General features: G+C 70.4%; 1 protein-coding gene across 1 annotated transcript in view; it reads right to left on the minus strand.

The window, feature by feature from the left end:
* BAHCC1 (BAH domain and coiled-coil containing 1) overlaps positions 1–18,586 on the minus strand; it is a 70,748-nt gene that overhangs the window by 25,557 nt on the left and 26,605 nt on the right. Inside the window, 3 exon segments of the mRNA XM_075014315.1 lie at positions 395–2,092; positions 2,821–2,943; positions 5,257–5,436. Coding sequence (XP_074870416.1) covers positions 395–2,092; positions 2,821–2,943; positions 5,257–5,436 — 2,001 coding nt within the window.

An 18,586-nucleotide genomic window follows, 5' to 3' on the forward strand; every position in this document is an offset into this window, starting at 1 on the left:
GGCGGGGGCTGCGGGTGGGGATGGGGCCCGTGCTGACCAGTGGAGCTGTGTCGGGGGCTGCGGGTGGGGACGGGGGCCTGCGCTGACCAGCGGAGCTGTGGCGGGGGCTGCGGGTGGGGATGGGGGCCCTGGCTGGATGGAACGCAGCAGCCCGAGGAGGTTGGCGGGGGGCCCCGGGACGCCACGCAGCGCGGGGGGCATGCGGTTCCCTGGCCTGGCCCCACCCGGCCCTGCCCTTCCCTGGGGGCTGCAGGCGAGCTGGGCTGCAATGAGAACCAGGCAGTGTCAGTGTCTGGGCCATGCCCCCCAGTGCTGCCCCGGCCCCCGGCTGCCCCTCGGCACTGGCACTGGCCCTGCCCTTGGAGGCAGCGTGCGGCCGGCCTGGCTCCGGTACCTTTCAGGCCCAGGGCTGCCTGGCTCTGCCGGCTGGAGCTGGGCCCGTAGGAGGGCTCCGGCCGGCTCAGCGTGTCCTTCTGTCGGGCCACAGCCACGGCGATCCCCACGGGCGGCTGCCGCACCTCACCCTCCCCGTGCGCCGGCTCGTGGTCTCTGCTGCGGGCACAGTCCGGCCGCTCCAGCTCCTGCTGCCCTTTGCCAGCCGGGCACTTCCCGTCCTGCTGGGCGCAGCTGCCCTTGAGGGTGCCCAGCCCCACGAAGGGCGCCTTCTGGCCCACCAGCAGTGCTTGGTTGCTGTACTTCAGCAGGTTCTTCATGGCGGACACCTCGTCCGGGGGGCTCTGCATGTCCTGGCTCAGCACCGCGCCTGGAGCCATCAGCCCCGCCTGCTGCAGACCGGTGCTGAAGGGGTCCAGGTAGGACGCCTTCCTCTCCTCCGCCAGGGGCATGGGGGCGCCCTGCGCTTGCATGCCCCAGGGTGGCAGGGGGGCGCCGCTGTACCCCATCGGCTTCCTCTTGGCCTCCGAGCCGGCCCCTGCCAGCTCGAGCTCCAAGGGCGCGTGCTGCTGGTGCCGGATGCGTGCCACCTTCTGGTCACCCGGGCCCTCCTTGGCGCCCTTGTCTAAAGTGCAGCAGGACTGGCTGAGCTTGAGGCACAGGGCGTCCTGGTGGCTGGCGCGGGAGCAGTCCTGGGGCGCCGGCGGCGGCGCCATCTCGAAGTAGCTGCCTTTCTCGGGGCCGCCTTTGGGGGCTGGGGGCAGGCTGGGGAAGGGGCCCTCGGAGCTGGCGCCGCTGGGGTACTCGGGCCCTTTCGGACGGGCGGTGGAGCCCTGTGCCCACTCCAGCCGCCGCTCCGCCTTGGCCTCCGCCTTGAGGTGGTGGAAGGAGTTACCGTAGGCGCCCGCGTGCTCCGAGCCCACCTCGTGCCGCTCCTTGGCCTCGCCCCCCAGGCTGCAGGCCTCGGCTGGCGCCTGGAAGGACCGGCTCTTGTCGGCCACGTGGCCCACGGAGGGCACGAAGGTGGCCCCACTGAGCTTCAGCTCCCGCCCGGCTTTGTCTTGCAGGGGGCACAGCGCATCGGGGCCGGCGTGCAGCTGCAGGCAGGGGAAGGTGCTGGCGGAGGTGCTGAGGGCTGGCAGGCTGGACGGCACGGTGTAGGAGACCGAGTGGTGCAGCAGCTGGCGCCGCTCCAGGCACTCGCTGTAGGGCTGGGGCGACTCGTGGGGAGCCAGCTCCCGCTCCGCCCTCCCGGCGTCCCTGGGGCAGCGGCTGGGGGCGGCGTGGCGGGGCAGGGCGCCCCCCGTGCAGCTGGGCAGCACGGCCTTGTGCGCGTCGCCGTTGAGCACTTTGGAGCTCATCAGGCAGGAGGTGAGGTGCTTGGCCCGGCTCTCGCAGGAACTCCTTGGGTGGATGCCCTCCTTGCAGTGCCCCTCAGGCGCCAGGGGCAGCACCAGCTTGTGCCGCTCCTTGGCCTCCTCCTCCGCCTGTCGCTCCTTGGCCTCCCCCTTGCCCGCCTTCTCCTTGGCCAGCAGGTAGCGGTCGTAGTCCTTGGGGTTCTTCTGCCCGGGGCCGGCGTCGTGGTCCCGGCTGCAGGAGCCGAGGGGGTGGCCGGGGGCTGCCCGGGCCAGGCTGGGGAAGTTGTGGTTGGCAGACAGCAGGGCGGGCTGGGCGGGCAGGTTGCGCAGGTAGAAGTTATCTGGGGGCACCAAGGTGGGCAATGAGCACAGGGCCGTGTGTGGCGACGGGGGCGGCACCCCCAGCTGGGCAGCAGCCCCCGGCCTGGCCCATGACAGGCACTCGACGGGGCTCAGCTGCCCCAGCGATGCCAGAGTTCAGCCCAGCAGCACCAGCGTCCACAGCGTCAGAAAGGCCCCTCAATCCTCCCCACCCCAGCGCCCCAAACTGCCCCCACAGCCACCACCTCCGTCACCCCCACCCCAGCACCCTACAACCCCCTTCTCCACCACCAGAACTTCCCCTCCTGTTTCCGTCTGAACGGCCAAAAACAATCAGCTGGTTGGCCCAACCCTGCACAGGGTTACAGGACGGGCCAGGCACCGCTCACAGCACCACAGCCTGGCCGGCGCCCTGCGGAGTCACTGGGAGGGACTCAGCTAGTCCTTGGCCACGTGCTGGGCAGGACTCTCCGTACATCGACTGGAGGTCGTGGTCTCCAACAGCTCCATTGGTGCTAAGGAGGCAAACCTCCCGCGGGGGGTAACGGGCCCCACTCCAGAGCGCCGCCAGGCCGGATCCCCCACAGGGAGCGCCGCAGGCAAAGGAGGCTCCGGGTGGCAGCCTGCCCCTTGCCCCAGCCCCCCGACTCAGCCGTGCCCCCGGGGAGCCCGGCAGCTCACCCCACGCCTGGGCCCGGAGCCGGGCAGCCTGGCCTGGCCTGACCTGACCCCGCATCCTGGTACCTGCCTTTCTGGCTTTCGTAGAAGCGGTGCTGGCCGTAGAGCACGTTGCCATTTCCATGGTGATCCAAGTGGCTCATGGGCAGGAAGGTGGAGGCCAGACTCCCCGAGAACCTGGAGTACCCCGGAGCTGGAGAGAGACAGCGAGTGAGCCGGGCCGGGCTGTGAGGGGAGGTGGTGCTGGGCTGGGCCGTGACGGGAGGTGGTGCTGGCCCAGGCCAGGCTGTGACGGGAGGTGGTGCTGGGCTGCGCCGTGATGGGAGGTGGCGCCGGACCACGGTGACCCCCGCCCACCCAGCACAGCAAGGGAGAACCTGCGGCCGCAGAGAGCACCTGAGTGGGGGACATGCCAGCCCCGCTGCACAGCTGCTCCCTGTGCTGAGACCCACCAGACTCGTGTCACTGGTGACTCACAGCCAAGATGCCACTTGTGGCCCCCGGGCGGGAAGCTGGGAGCCTGCAGCCCATCTCCTCCCACCCTGCTCTGAGGATGGGGTCTGTGGCAGCGGTTCCGTGGGGGCTTCCCTCCGGCACAGGTGGGCGCCCGGCTGAGTGATGAGCTCTGCACTGCCTGCCCCTTTCAGCCTCATTAGCCGCCGGTGCTGGGCCGGGCAGCAGAGCCACTCGCGACCCTGCCCAGGCAGCTGTGCACTGCCCCCCGCCCAGCGAGCCCCGGCCTGCCAGAAGCCAGCTGGCATCAGTTCAAACTACAGCTGGGCTCGGTGCCAGGGCATCGTGCCAATACCACCTCGCTCCTCCGCTCTGCATGACCCGCGCTGACCCAGCGCGTCGCACCCACAGCAGGTGGTGGCACCGCACATGCAGCCAAGCCAGTGGGATGGGGGGAAAGGGCTGTGGGGCAGGGCTGGGGGCACCAGCAGAGCCAGGGGCAGGGGTGGGACAGGAGGGGGCTGCAGGTCAGGAGTGAGGGGCTGGGCTGGCAGGTGATGGTGGGTTGCGGCTGATGGGCACCTGCGGAGCTGGGGGCACAAGGGGTGTCTCAAGGCAAGCCGGCTGCCCAGGGCTGCCGGGGGGCCGCAGGGGCAGCTCTCCCCTGGGGGCAGCTGGCTGGGGGCCGGGAGCGAGACAGGACAGGACAGGACACGGTTGGGGGCGTGAATTCTGGGGGTTTGCCCAGCCCAAGGCGGGCACCGGGTGTGCTGCTCCTGGCTGCCAGGGAGCCCGTTCCCTGGGGCAGGGCGCAGTCTCGCAGAGCCCAGCCGGTTGCAGTGCCGCTTGGCTGGGGGCTCAGCCAGGCCCCCCGTCTGCGGCAGCCGCATCCCCCAAGCAGCCGTTAGCGGCGCAGGAAGCCGGGGTGTCGCCGGTTTAACCACAGAGGCCCTGTGCCGCTGAGCGGGTGGGGGAGCAAGGAACGGTGCCGGCCCCCAAGCAGGCCACAACCCCCCACCCCCACTCTGGGCGCCGGGGCTGCAGGAGGGAAAAGGTCGGGGTCACCCCTGCACCCAGGGTGCTTCTGGAGAGGGGATGGGTCCATTCAACCCCCTCCAGGGCCCCTCTCCCAGCCCCTGCTGCTTCTCACAGCCATCAGGCTGGCGGGCAGACACCTGCACTGTGGGGCGGGTGTCGGTTATGCCGGCTGCTCCCTGCGCTGCTTCCTGGCACCTGCCCCCCAACCCCGTTCCAAAGTCCCGAGCTCCAGCTCACCCAGCAGCGCCACGGAAAGGAGACTGCAGCACAGTCCCCAGGCTGCCCTCCTCCCCAGGACGTGCCAGGCCTGTGGGCAGGGCCGGCCCCCAGGGCACCGCTCGGCTCACAGAGCAGGCGGAGCAGCCGCCACTTGGCGGTCACAAGTGACACGAGTCTGACCGGCCTCAGCCCTGTTGGTGCACATCAGACAAGCAAGTGGGGAGCCGGCACGGTCACACGCTGCCTGGGGGAGGGGAACTCGGAGGGCAAGAGGGGAATCCCTGCACACCCTCTGCCTCGCTCTCTGAGCACGGTGCTCAGCCACGCCCCAACACACCACCCCTGGGGCCGTCCCCCAGCACCTCGCTAAACAGTCTCTTTGCAGACACCGTCAGCCTGCAGCATGGCCAGGTGTCAGTGGCACACAGCCCACTGCCAGCTGCAGCTACCTCCTGCGCGCCAGCCATGCAGTGAGCCAGCCCCTGCCAAGCCTAGTTCTCTCGGGCCCTTGGGCTGGGAACCAGAGCTGGGAATGCCAACATCGCCTGCCTGGGGCCAGGAAAGTCACCCAGCCCCAGCCCTTCGGCTAGGGCCCTGCTCACACAGCCAGCCCGGCAGAGACATACCCAGCACATCCAGGGGGACGCAGGGCTGGGGGGAAGTCAGCACCTCACGGGGCAGACGGCCCTGGGGCAGGCAGACAGCCTGTGGCTGCAGGGTCGCTGGGGTGCTGCTGCTCACATCCACTCTGTCCCTCCATCCTGGTCCCCCCCAGCACCACGAGGCCCCTCCTTACCCTCGTGGGAGTGCGAGAACCACAGCTGGGAGGTGGTGGAGTGTGGGCCCCGGTAAGCTGGCTCCGAGGGGGCTGAGGCAGGGCCCGCGGGGTGGGGGGGCGCGGCTGAGCCCAGGCTGCTGGTGAGGAAGCTGCCCATGAAGGAGGAGGGAGGCGTGTTCCCCATCAGGCCGCTCCCAGCTGTGAACAGAACAAAGGACCATTAGCTCCACCAGGGCCAGGCTCACCCAGACATGCACCCACGGCCCTGGTCCTCGTGCACCCAGGCCATGTGTCCCCACGTGCGCCAGCCCTGGTCTGTGTGGAGAAATCGCTACAGGAACACCCCGTCCAGTTTGCACTTGGAGTCTGGTGCAAGGGGGGCACCTGGGAGGCACTGCAGACACCTGGAGCATCGCACTAGGGCGAAGGTCTGCCGGCACTGGTGTGCAGGGCGCGTGTGCGTTCCCTTGCACGTGTGCATGTGTGGGCAGGGGGGAAGGGGTGCCGCGTGCCCCTGCCTGTTCCTGTGTGTACACGCGAGTTGGCGCAGACGCACTGGTCCTGGGGAGCCGTGGCCACCCGTGGCAGTGGGCACCGCCCTCCGCTCGTTGGGGGTAGCTGGCACTGCACGGGGCCAGGAGGGCTGGGCCCTTTGCTTGGTCCAGTCCCCGCCCCTCTTCCCCCACCACCCTCCAGCCAGCTGCCATCCGGCCACACACAGCGAACCTCACTGGGCCTCCCGGCTCTGGGCCCTGCTCAGGCTTCCACGGGCTCTGACAGGCAGGTGCCACCGAGGCTGCAGGGCAGCTGGTCCCAGGCAGTAGGTGTCACAGGCGGTGCCCAGAGGGAGCAGCCCTGTGGGCTGGGCCCAGCGCAGAAGGCAGGAAGCCTGCCTTGGTGCAGGCTGGGGAGCACAGGGCAGCCAGTGCATGAGAGCGTAGCCCCATCCTGGCGGCTCAGGCCCCCTGGTGTCGGAGCTGGCACTGCCCCCAGCCTGCGGGATGGGACAGCGCCCTGCACAGCCCAGCCTGAAGTGCCCTGCAGAGGGCAGATCGCTCCTGTAGCTGTTGCAGCCTGCAGGCCTTGGCAGCGCCGGCCCGCCCAGCGGCCACAGGGTGCAATCACCAATGCCAGCTGCTCACCCTGCCTGGCCTGGCCTAGCCCAGAAGCAGCCGACTGTGATACTCCCCAGCTGGCAGGAGCCTGGCTGAGTGGGAGAGGGCCGTGCCGGGAGCGGCTGGGGCTGGGGAGGAGGCGAACGCGGACGACTGGCCTGTGAGATCATGCTGGAAACATCGCAGCCAGTAGCCAAGGGCCGGGCGCCTTGGCCCGGGGCCTCTCCCTGCCCCAGCACATGTGTGTGCAGCCGGGGGCGCGGCCGGCGGGGCCTGGCCGGGCGCCCACGCAGGAGGAAGTGAGCTGTGCTCTCTAAGCCAGCCCACGCTCCGGAGTTAATCCCCAGGATGCCTCAGGGATGAGTGTCGGGATGTGGTTACGATCACCCTGGCCTTCCCGTCCCACCGGCTGGGCCAGGGGCTGGGCACCGGAGCAGGCGGGCGAGGCCACGCCCAGCAGCTGGCCCGGGGGCGGGCGCCTTCTCCAGGGGGCCAAGCAGCCAGAGGGGCCGGATGCCGGGGCCTGGCTCCAAGGAGGAGACGGATTTTCCAGGCTGCGGCTGAGAACAGGGAGCCTGGGCCCTCCCACGCCCAGCGCAAGGGGATTCCCAGCAGGAGCAGGGGGGCCTGGGAACTGCAGCCTGGGCACCACACACCACCTCCTGCCCCCCCAGCCACTGCGGTGCCAGCCATGGGGCAGGCGACGCCCCGAAGCGGGGCTCACCTGGAACCCGCCCCCCCCGAGCGGCACTTGGCCCCCCAGGCAAGGGGGGGCTCGGCCCATGTTGCCGCGCAGCGCCCACCCACGGCTGCAATGCCGCAGGGATGGGATGGGACGGCACAGCCCAGCACCCCTGCACCCGCAGCCAGCCCAGCTCTGCCCCAGCCCAAAGCTGCCCGGCATGAGCCGTCCACGCAGGCACAGGGCAGGCTTAGAAGGGGCCGGCGCCCCCAAAGCATGGCCACTCCCAGCCCCAGCTTACCATCCGCCCCACCCACACTGCCAGCCCGGGGCTCCCCCAGCTAGGCCAGAGCAGAGCCAAAGCAGCTGGAAGCGGCCCCCAAAGAGCGCCCCCCACCCCGGCTCCCACTTGTACTCTCCACCCAGGGCCAGTCCCTGGCTCCGCTCACTGTCAGCCCAGCTCCTGTCCGTGGGCTCACACGGGGCCGGGCTGGAGATGCTTTGCTCCCAAGCCCCCAGCATTGCATCAGTGGCTCCCAGCAGCTCCGGCTCCGGCTGGGAACCCCCTGCTCCCCCGCAGCCATGGCAGAGCCAGTGGCAGCCTACAGGCCAGAGGCTCCGGAGCACTTGCCCCTCCCCAGCTCGCCCAGCCCGAGGTCTCTGCCTCCCCCCTTCCCTGCCCGCCCCACGTCGCCCCCTTCTGACGGGCTCTTCGGCAAGCACCTCCGCCCGTCCCCGGCTCCCGGGAGGTCCCTTCTGCTCCCCGGACCCTGGCAAAGCCCCGCAGCTCTCCGGGGGACCAGCCTGCCCCCAGGCCTCACCCCTGCACTCACCGAGCCCTGGCCGACTGCCCCGCAGGCCCACTGGCCCCGGCGAGCCCCACACCCTGCCAGCCCCGCCGGGCAGAGCTCTCGGCTTGATTTAAATTCGCTGCGCTGAGGCACGCCGTTTCCAGGCCTGGGCAGCTCGGCCCGCAGCCAGGCGGCAATTCCTGGCCTGCCGAGCCGGCGGGGGGGGGCTGGGCTGCAAACCCAGGGACCACCGGCAGGGTGCTGGGCAGTGGGGGAGGGGGCCCCCCTGCCCCCCCTGGGAGCCCCAGGCGACCCTGCCCCATGGCGCTCATGCTGGGAGGGGGAAGCAGGAGACGTCAGGGCTCATGGGCCCAGGTGCTGCCCACCCCTCAGGAAAGGACCCACAGCCTGTGGCACAGAGGCCTGGCCAGGTGGGGGAGGGGTGCTCAGCCTCAGTTTACAAGGGACACGGGCCTGGGGGGCCAGGCCCAGCAGGACCCCGGAAGCGGCTGCCGGCTGTGAGAGGCATCTGACCGGGACAACGGGAGGCTCTGGGGGGTGGCACCTCCCTCAGGCATACAGCCAAGCCCGTGGGGGCGACTGGCACCAGACAGCCCCGGGCTGGGCGGGGGGCCGACGGTGTGTGGGCCCAGTGGGGCAGAGAGACCGGGCAGGAGGGGCTCCGCAGGCAGCCCTGGCAAGCCCAGAAAGGGGGCAGCAGCCTAGGGTGGGAGGAGAGGGGGATCAAGGGGCGGGGCCAGGAGCAGAGAGGTGGTGTTGGGGCACAGCAGCTGGGGGGCCGGAGAGGGGTGTGTGGCGTCCCAAGGAGGGGGCCACCCCACCAGGCTGTGGCCAGGGCGCAGGACCGAGCTGACCCCCCCCCACGCTCTGGGGACTCTCCTGTCCCTGGCCAGGGGGCTGCAGCTCCCCAGCTGGTGGGGTGAACAAGCACCCTGCTAACCGAGCAATCTGATTGGCTGAGCCAGGTTCAGCGAGTAACTCCTGCCCCCCAGGGAGCATCCAGGGCAGGGCAAGGCGGGGGTGGGGAGCCGAGCAATGGGGAAGAACTGGGAAGCGGGGGTGGGGGGAGCTGGGCAGCAGGGGAGGGGGGGAGGAAGTGGGGTGGGAGCCAGGCAGTAGGGCAGGGCCAGGGCTGCCCCGTGCTCAGCCCCAGAGGCCAGGGCTCTGGCCCAGCCTGCTATGGCCGTGGGGAAGCAGGCGGCGGTGCTGGATGGCTCAGGGCTCCCTGAGAACAGGGCCCCCCCAGCCACTCTCACACCCCCCCATTTCCGACCATGACTCACAGGCACTGGCAGTGACTGCTCCCCAGGCTCTGGGCCTGGCTGCCGAGCCTGCGGGCAGGCGAGCGCCAGGTTCCCACCCCCCTGCTTTCACACACTCCCGAGCACAGCCCTCCTCCAGCAGAGCTCTGCTCCCACAGCCCTGCCAAGGGCCGAGGACACGCACGTTTCCCTCATTCCCAGCCCCGGCCCCGCGCTGCCGAGAAACCTGCGAACCCACTGACGAGGCCGGATCTGACCAAGGGCCTCTCGCACAGGGAGAGACAGCCCCTCGCACGGGGACAGACACAGCCCCTCGCACGGGGGCCCTGGGCAGGAGAGAGACAGCCCCTCGCACGGGGACAGACACAGCCCCTCGCACGGGGGCCCTGGACAGGAGAGAGACAGCCCCTCGCACGGGGACAGACACAGCCCCTCGCACGGGGGCCCTGGGCAGGAGAGAGACAGCCCCTCGCACGGGGGCCCTGGACAGGAGAGACAGCCCCTCGCACGGGGACAGACACAGCCCCTCGCACGGGGGCCCTGGACAGGAGAGAGACAGCCCCTCGCACGGGGACAGACACAGCCCCTCGCACGGGGGCCCTGGACAGGAGAGAGACAGCCCCTCGCACGGGGACAGACACAGCCCCTCGCACGGGCGCCCTGGACAGGAGAGACAGCCCCTCGCACGGGGACAGACACAGCCCCTCGCACGGGGGCCCTGGACAGGAGAGAGACAGCCCCTCGCACGGGGACAGACACAGCCCCTCGCACGGGGGCCCTGGACAGGAGAGAGACAGCCCCTCGCACGGGGACAGACACAGCCCCTCGCACGGGGGCCCTGGGCAGGAGAGAGACAGCCCCTCGCACGGGGACAGACACAGCCCCTCGCACGGGGGCCCTGGACAGGAGAGAGACAGCCCCTCGCACGGGGACAGACACAGCCCCTCGCACGGGGGCCCTGGGCAGGAGAGAGACAGCCCCTCGCACGGGGGCCCTGGACAGGAGAGACAGCCCCTCGCACGGGGACAGACACAGCCCCTCGCACGGGGGCCCTGGACAGGAGAGAGACAGCCCCTCGCACGGGGACAGACACAGCCCCTCGCACGGGGGCCCTGGACAGGAGAGACAGCCCCTCGCACGGGGACAGACACAGCCCCTCGCACGGGGGCCCTGGACAGGAGAGAGACAGCCCCTCGCACGGGGACAGACACAGCCCCTCGCACGGGGGCCCTGGACAGGAGAGAGACAGCCCCTCGCACGGGGACAGACACAGCCCCTCGCACGGGGGCCCTGGGCAGGAGAGAGACAGCCCCTCGCACGGGGACAGACACAGCCCCTCGCACGGGGGCCCTGGACAGGAGAGAGACAGCCCCTCGCACGGGGACAGACACAGCCCCTCGCACGGGGGCCCTGGACAGGAGAGAGACAGCCCCTCGCACGGGGACAGACACAGCCCCTCGCACGGGGGCCCTGGACAGGAGAGAGACAGCCCCTCGCACGGGGACAGACACAGCCCCTCACACGGGGGCCCTGGGCAGGAGAGAGACAGCCCCTCGCACGGGGACAGACACAGCCCCTCGCACAGGGGCCCTGGACAGGAGAGAGACAGCCCCTCGCACGGGGACAGACACAGCCCCTCGCACAGGGGCCCTGGGCAGGAGAGAGACAGCCCCTCGCACGGGGACAGACACAGCCCCTCGCACGGGGGCCCTGGGCAGGAGAGAGACAGCCCCTCGCACGGGGACAGACACAGCCCCTCGCACGGGGGCCTTGGGCAGGAGAGACACATTCCCCGGTGCAGCCATGGGCCCCGAGAGCCCCGTGCAGTGAGCTGAGGACAGACGGACGGACGGACAGACAGTGGGGGAATGGCTGGACGGACATGGATGCACAACCCAACTCCTGGGAGCCCAGGAAACACACGTCCCCCCGACGCGGCGCCCGTCCCCGGCTCGAGGTGACGGCAGAGACGCCGCAGGCCCAGCGCGCAGCAGAGGGGGCACAGCCGAGCCCAGCCCGGCCCTGCACTGGATCACAGCTGGCTGGGGATCCTCCCCACGATGCCAGAGTCCTTAGGGGAAAGCCCAGGGTGGTTCCTTCCCACGGCCTGCGGCTGGTTCTCACTGCCCGGCGGATGGCTGCCCAGCCCAGCCCAGCCCAGCCCAGCCCAGCTGCGCTGGCTCTCAGGGCTCCCGCGGGGCGGGGGGGGGGCGGGGGCGGCAGCTGGGGGGCAGCTGCAGTTTGGAGCTGGGGTCTCCCCGCCTACTGAGCGCCCACGGCTGGCTGCTGAGTCCTCCCACAGCCTGTCCGAGGAGGGCCGGGCAGCACCAGCCATGGGACCCCTATGATTGTGCAACCCCCCTTGCCGGAGCCCAGGCACCACCCCCCTCACCCCCAGCGCTGCCGGCGCCCCACCCCCCAACCCACGGCCCCAGAGAGCCCAGCCCTGGGCGCTCCCCGAGCTGCTCCGCGCCGACCCCCACCCGACCCACAGAGCCCAGCCCTTGGTGCTCCCCAAGCTGCTCCGCGCCGACCCCCACCCGACCCACAGAGCCCAGCCCTGGGCGCTCCCTGAGCTGCTCCGCGCCGACCCCCACCCGACCCACGGCCCCAGAGAGCCCAGCCCTTGGTGCTCCCCAAGCTGCTCCCCGCCGACCCCCACCCGACCCACGGCCCCAGAGAGCCCAGCCCTGGGTGCTCCCCGAGCTGCTCCGTGCCGACCCCCACCCGACCCACAGAGCCCAGCCCTGGGCGCTCCCCGAGCTGCTCCGCGCCGACCCCCACCCGACCCACAGAGCCCAGCCCTGGGCGCTCCCCGAGCTGCTCCGCGCCGACCCCCACCCGACCCACGGCCCCAGAGAGCCCAGCCCTTGGTGCTCCCCAAGCTGCTCCCCGCCGACCCCCACCCGACCCACGGCCCCAGAGAGCCCAGCCCTGGGTGCTCCCCGCCGACCCCCACCCGACCCACAGCCCCAGAGAGCCCAGCCCTGGGCGCTCCCCGAGCTGCTGTGCCGACCCCCACCCGACCCACAGCCCCAGAGATCCCAGCCCTGGGTGCTCCCCGCCGACCCCCACCCGAACCACAGCCCCAGAGATCCCAGCCCTAGGTGCTCCCCGCCAACCCCCACGCGACCCACGGCCCCAGAGAGCCCAGCCCTGGGTGCTCCCCGCCGACCCCCACCTGACCCACAGCCCCAGAGAGCCCAGCCCTGGGCACTCCCTGAGCTGCTGTGCCGACCCCCACCCGACCCACAGCCCCAGAGATCCCAGCCCTGGGTGCTCCCTGCCGACCCCCACCCGACCCACAGCCCCAGAGAGCCCAGCCCTGGGCGCTCCCCGAGCTGCTGTGCCGACCCCCACCCGACCCACAGCCCCAGAGATCCCAGCCCTGGGTGCTCCCCGCTGACCCCCACCCGACCCACAGCCCCAGAGATCCCAGCCCTGGGTGCTCCCCGCCGACCCCCACCCGAACCACAGCCCCAGAGATCCCAGCCCTAGGTGCTCCCCGCCAACCCCCACGCGACCCACGGCCCCAGAGAGCCCAGCCCTGGGTGCTCCCCGCCGACCCCCACCTGACCCACAGCCCCAGAGAGCCCAGCCCTGGGCACTCCCTGAGCTGCTGTGCCGACCCCCACCCGACCCACAGCCCCAGAGATCCCAGCCCTGGGTGCTCCCTGCCGACCCCCACCCGACCCACAGCCCCAGAGAGCCCAGCCCTGGGCGCTCCCCGAGCTGCTGTGCCGACCCCCACCTGACCCACGGCCCCAGAGATCCCAGCCCTGGGCGCTCCACGAGCTGCTCTGTGCCGACCCCCACCCGACCCCTGGGCTGAGCTGGTTTTCAAAGTGAAAATGGCCCCGCCAGTCACCTGCCCTGAGGACCGGAGGCAGCAGCCCCCGCCCCCCCCCCTGCCCGGCACACACAGCCACAGCCCCTCAGCTCCCGTGACCCAATGCAGCTCAGGCAAAGCGTCCCAGGCACCTCCTGCCTGCCCCAGGGGAGCTCAGGCCCCCGCTGTGGGGTGGGAGGGTCCCAGAGCCGGGCAGAGCAATGCCCAGTGCCAGTCCTCACCCACCTTCTCCCCCGGGGAGGCCACCGATGCTGAGCCGGCCCTGCCCAGCCTGCTGGTCGCTGCATCCGTCTGTCCCAGGCAGCCCGCGGCACAGCCCCATGACAGAGCCAGCCAGCGCTGGGCGGGAGCCAGGGCCTGGCTCCTGCTGCACACCCGGGCCATTCGCGGGCCTGCTGGCCAGGGTTGCTCAGGGCCCGGCTGCGCCCTGCGCTGGGCTGGGTGGGGAACCCGCCGCCTGGGCTCGGCAGCAACCACTCCAGCCAGCACGCCCTGACCCTGGGTGAGACCCTCTCCCCTCTCTGCCTGCGCGGCCCCGGCTGCGCCCAGCCCTGAGCGCCCCGCAGAGGGAGAGGAAGGGCACCGCCTGGCCATGCTGATGGCCGCCGAGCCGTTCCCGTGTCCATGTGACCTGCCGCAGCTGGACACCCCCCACCCCCCTGCAGCTCCTGCAGCCCTGCCCCAGCTCTGCTCCAGCAGGGACAGCGCCTGGGAACGGGGCGGCCCAGAGCCCTGGGAGAGCCCGGCAGCCCCATGTGCTTCCCATTAGCGTGGGAGGGGGCCAGCAGGCCGGGCTCTCTCCTCCCACCACCCAGAGCAGCCAGGCACAGGCCGCCCGGCCCCTCCCCAGCTGGGACCCACGAGGACCAGGCGGCCTCGCCCCCACGCTGGCAAGTGTCGCAGGCCCTCACCCACCACGCTGCAGGATGGAGCTCAGAAGGGCAGAGAGTGAGAAGGAAGGGCCAGTGCCCCGGGGCCAGAGCCGGGAGGGTGGCATCCGCCAGGGTTGGGAGCAGGGTCCCCGGGAAGCTGAGGGCTTCGGCGGCCGCCCCGGGCAGAATCGGGGGCTGCCCAGCAGATTAGCAGAGGCCCCCAGCCGGCAGCGTGTGCGTCTATCAGTGGTGCGCACCCGCACAGGCCTCGGCAACACAAAATTTATTCCACCCAGGGATGGGAAAAGTTAGCAGGACTCTGTGTGGAGGCTGGGACGCGGCGGCGAGCTCCCGAGCTTGGGCTGAGGCAGGTCTCAGGGACAGGAGCCCATCAGCGACGGCTCAGTGGGCTGGAGGGGCAGCACACAGGCGCCGGTGGCAGGACACATGTCCCTGGCCCTTGCCAGGGTCTGGCTGTGCCCCAGGCAATGGCTGGAGGGGGCCAGCACCAGGGACGGCCACGCTCTGCCCTGGGGGCTCCTGCCTTCCCAGAGACTCACCGCCTCTCCCTGTAAAAATCTCCCTCCTGCCGCTGGGCAGCGAGGGAGGTGCTCCCTGAGTCCCACGCTCCCAGGGGGGGCTGCCCGGTGTGCGCCAGGCCCTGCCCCAACCCCCTGCGCTCGGCTCGGCTCGGCTCTGCCGGCGGCTCGCTAATTGCTACGAAATTGTGGCTTAAAGACGGTGCAAACCCCCTCTCCCACCACACCTACGCAGCCAGACGGTGGCTGGCGAGCGATTGCTCGGCTGCAGCACCCGGCATCCTGATCCGGCCAGGTCCTCCCAGCCCGGGGGGCTTCCTGCCTGTGCTTCCAGGCAGGGGAAGGCGGCTGCAGGTGCCCCTTGAATCCTGACCCTCCCCTCCCCAGGATCTGGGGTACACGCACAACGGAGTGTCCCCTCAAAGGCCCCTGCCCTGCTGAGCCTGGCCCCCTGCTGCGACCTGGGCAGCCTCCAGGCACAGGTCCCCACCGGTGTTCCCTGTAATCGCTTCCAAGCACATGTGGAATAAATTGTGTTCTGTGCGCTCCGGCCCATGTGTTCGTGCACCACCACTAGACCGACTGCTAAGTGGGTGGCACCGGGACCTCCCCAGCTCGGCTGTGGCTCCGGCAGGGTGAGGGCCCAGCCGAGGGACAGAGCTGGAGGGGGCAGGTACCTGTGACCCCCAAGTGTCCGGCTTACAGGGAACACTGGTGCCTGTCCCAGCCACTGCCCCACGGGCACTAACCAAGGCCGGCTTGAGAGAGGTGCACACGCCACACCTGGGCCCCGAGCCAGCCCCTCTGCTCACACTGGGCTGGGCCTAAGCATCCCACCTGCCCTCCATGGCTGGCACTCTCCACTTCCAGCACCGCCCTGCACTGCTCCCTCTTGGGGTCCTCCTGCCCACAGGGCTGGGGCTGCATGGGGGGGCAGGCAGGTGCCTCCCCTGCTGGGCACGCGCCACCCCAGAGCAGCCTGCACAGCCAGCAGCCGGCACGCTCCCCTCCGGGCATGCTGCAGCCCTCGTCCCGGAGACGAACGCTGCAGGAGGGGGCAGTCCCGGGCAAGGGAGGCTGGCATTACGCGCTCTGCAGACACCTGGCAGCTCTGACCTGTGGGTGGCCTGAGCTGCACTCTAATTTACCCACAAATCGCTGACCTGGGCCGAGCAGCCCCAGACACCCTCCAGTCACAGGCAGAGCTGTGTTATACGGCAGTGCCAACTCCAGACCTTCACTGCACCAGGAACAGCACAACCACCAACAGCCCCTTCCCCAGCGAGTTCCCAACCAGCCAGGCAGACCACGTGGACAAAAGCTGGGAGGGGAAACTGAGGCACGACTAGGGCCATGACTTGCCCTGCGTCTCCCAGCAGCTCAGTGGCAGGGCTGGGAAAGGAAACGGGGGCCCCTCTGCAGCGACCTCATGCTGGGACAGAACCAGCACATGGCACAACTCACGGGGAGGGGCTGCACCGGCACCTTTCGTCCTGGGGTGGCTGTGCACACGCAGCTTCTCACGTATGTGCACGTTCTCACACAAACGTGTGCACATGTTCTCACACATGCTCACACGAGCACACACACACGTTCTCACGCGCACACACATAGTGCAGAACTTGGCAGAGGCAATGGATGGAACTCGAGCCAGGAAAGGGTTAAAACAAAATCTTGGGAAACGTGTTAAGTCTCATTCTCCGACCTGCCAAGAACGTGGGGCAGGGGCTGGGAAGTGGGGGCCTGGGAAGTGTGGGGGGCGCGGCGCTGAGAAGGAGCTGAGACATGGAACCCAAGTGCAGCAGGGCTGGGTGTGGGGAGCCCAGGGCTGGCATGGCTGGGGGCTGAGGGTCTGGAGTGAGGGACACCGGCAGGGCTGGGTGTGAGGAGCCCAGGGCTGGCATGGCTGGGGGCTGCGGGTCAGGAGTGAGGGGCACTGGCAGGGCTGGGTGTGGGGCGCCCAGGGCTGGCATGGCTGGGGGCTGCGGGTCTGGAGTGAGGGACACCGGCAGGGCGGGGTGTGGGGAGCCCAGGGCTGGCATGGCCGAGGGCTGAGGGTCTGGAGTGAGGGGCACTGGCAGGGCTGGGTGTGGGGCGCCCAGGGCTGGCATGGCCGGGGACTGCGGGTCAGGAGTGAGGGACACCGGCAGGGCTGGGTGTGGGGCGCCCAGGGCTGGCATGGCCGGGGACTGCAGGTCAGGACTGAGGGGCACTGGCAGGGCTGGGTGTGAGGAGCCCAGGGCTGGCATGGCCGAGGGCTGAGGGTCTGGAGTGAGGGGCACTGGCAGGGCTGGGTGTGGGGCGCCCAGGGCTGGCATGGCCGGGGACTGCGGGTCAGGAGTGAGGGACACCGGCAGGGCTGGGTGTGGGGCGCCCAGGGCTGGCATGGCCGGGGACTGCGGGTCAGGAGTGAGGGACACCGGCAGGGCTGGGTGTGGGGCGCCCAGGGCTGGCATGGCTGGGGGCTGAGGGTCTGGAGTGAGGGACACCGGCAGGGCTGGGTGTGGGGCGCCCAGGGCTGGCATGGCTGGGGGCTGAGGGTCTGGAGTGAGGGACACCGGCAGGGCGGGGTGTGGGGCGCCCAGGGCTGGCATGGCTGGGGGCTGAGGGTCTGGAGTGAGGGACACCGGCAGGGCTGGGTGTGGGGCGCCCAGGGCTGGCATGGCTGGGGGCTGCGGGTCTGGAGTGAGGGACACCGGCAGGGCTGGGTGTGAGGAGCCCAGGGCTGGCATGGCCGGGGACTGCGGGTCAGGAGTGAGGGACACCGGCAGGGCTGGGTGTGGGGCGCCCAGGGCTGGCATGGCCGGGGACTGCGGGTCAGGAGTGAGGGGCACCAGCAGGGCTGGGTGTGGGGCGCCCAGGGTGTTCTCTCTCACACTCACACACGCCCAGTGGGTCAGGGGCTCAGCATCGCCTCTGTCTGCAGCTCCCAAGGGCCACACAGGGAACATGAAGAAACAACTAGTTTGCAACTCAGCGGGTTTTGCGGAGACCTGCGTTCCAGAGGAGGGACAGGATCTGCCCCGACCTCACTGACACCCTGGGGCAGCTTTTGCCCACTCCCCGAGAGCAGCACCATGGTGGGACCCAGGAAGCAAACACCGGGGGCAGCGAGCCTGGGGCGAGCCGGATGCAGCGCAGGGCAGCCAGGAGAGCAGCCCCTGCCCCCCGCGCTGTGGGGACTGGTGAAGGGAGGGTCACGGGAGCAGAGCACCAGAGCAGGTCAGCCCCCTCCCTGGCAAGAGACCTGTGCCACGTCTCCTGAGGTCCGTCCGGTGCCCATCACCAGGAGGGCGGAGGCTGTGGTGCCAGCCAGGAGCAATGCAGGCATTGGGGGGCTGGGTCCCCCATCGTGCCCGGGGGGTGGGGTGAGGAGCTGATAATGGACACTGCTTAGCAGGGCCTTTCGCTTGCAGGCTCCTGAGGGCAGCTGGCATCCCCAGGGTGACAGGAAAGGGAAACTGAGGCAGGGAAGGGCCTTGCCCAAGGAGGCCTCCATCCAGCGGCAGACTTAGGACTAGGCCTCAGGAATGCCTGACTCCCAGTCCGAGCGCAGCCCGTTGGCTGACGCCTCTCTCCCAGGACTGTCTGGCTGGGTTACTAGAAATGCCAGAGCATGACTCAAGCCCCAGCCGAGAGGCCAGGGAGCGGCCAGGCCTGGCCTGAGTTACTCATTGTCTATTTCGGGTGTAGAACATTCTGAGCAGGGAAGGGGTCCCCAGAGCCGAAGGGAGCAGCCGTCTCTCCCGCCCCGGCCAGCTGGGGCAGGCGCTGGGAAGGCCGGCCTGGCCGCTGCGCGCCGCTAGCCGGAGCTCTCAGCCCCCTGCGCTCTGAGACGCTGGGCGATGTGCCCCACACCCACTAAGCCCCCTGCACGGCCAGCCATCTCCAGTCACCCCGTCTCATGCCGCAGCACACCCCTGCTTCCCCTGGTCGCTGGGCACACGCACCTGCTTGGGTATGACACAGGCGTGTGTGCGGTTCTAACGGTGCTGTGGGTGCACACGTATGAACCGGCGGGCAGGTGAGCAAGGCATCTGGGAGCACACGCGTGTGAAAACGTCCAGCCCACGCTCGCAGCGCTAAGGCGTGGGAACGCGCATGTCTGCACACGGGCTTCGGTCCAAGCAATGGGCACGCGCGCACGAACACGCTGACAGCACTGATTATCATGGCTCCACTTCTCCCTCAGGCCCTGGCTCCTGGGCCGATGGCC

Source organism: Carettochelys insculpta, chromosome 20 (genome assembly GCF_033958435.1).
Source record: "Carettochelys insculpta isolate YL-2023 chromosome 20, ASM3395843v1, whole genome shotgun sequence".
Taxonomy (NCBI): domain Eukaryota; kingdom Metazoa; phylum Chordata; order Testudines; family Carettochelyidae; genus Carettochelys; species Carettochelys insculpta.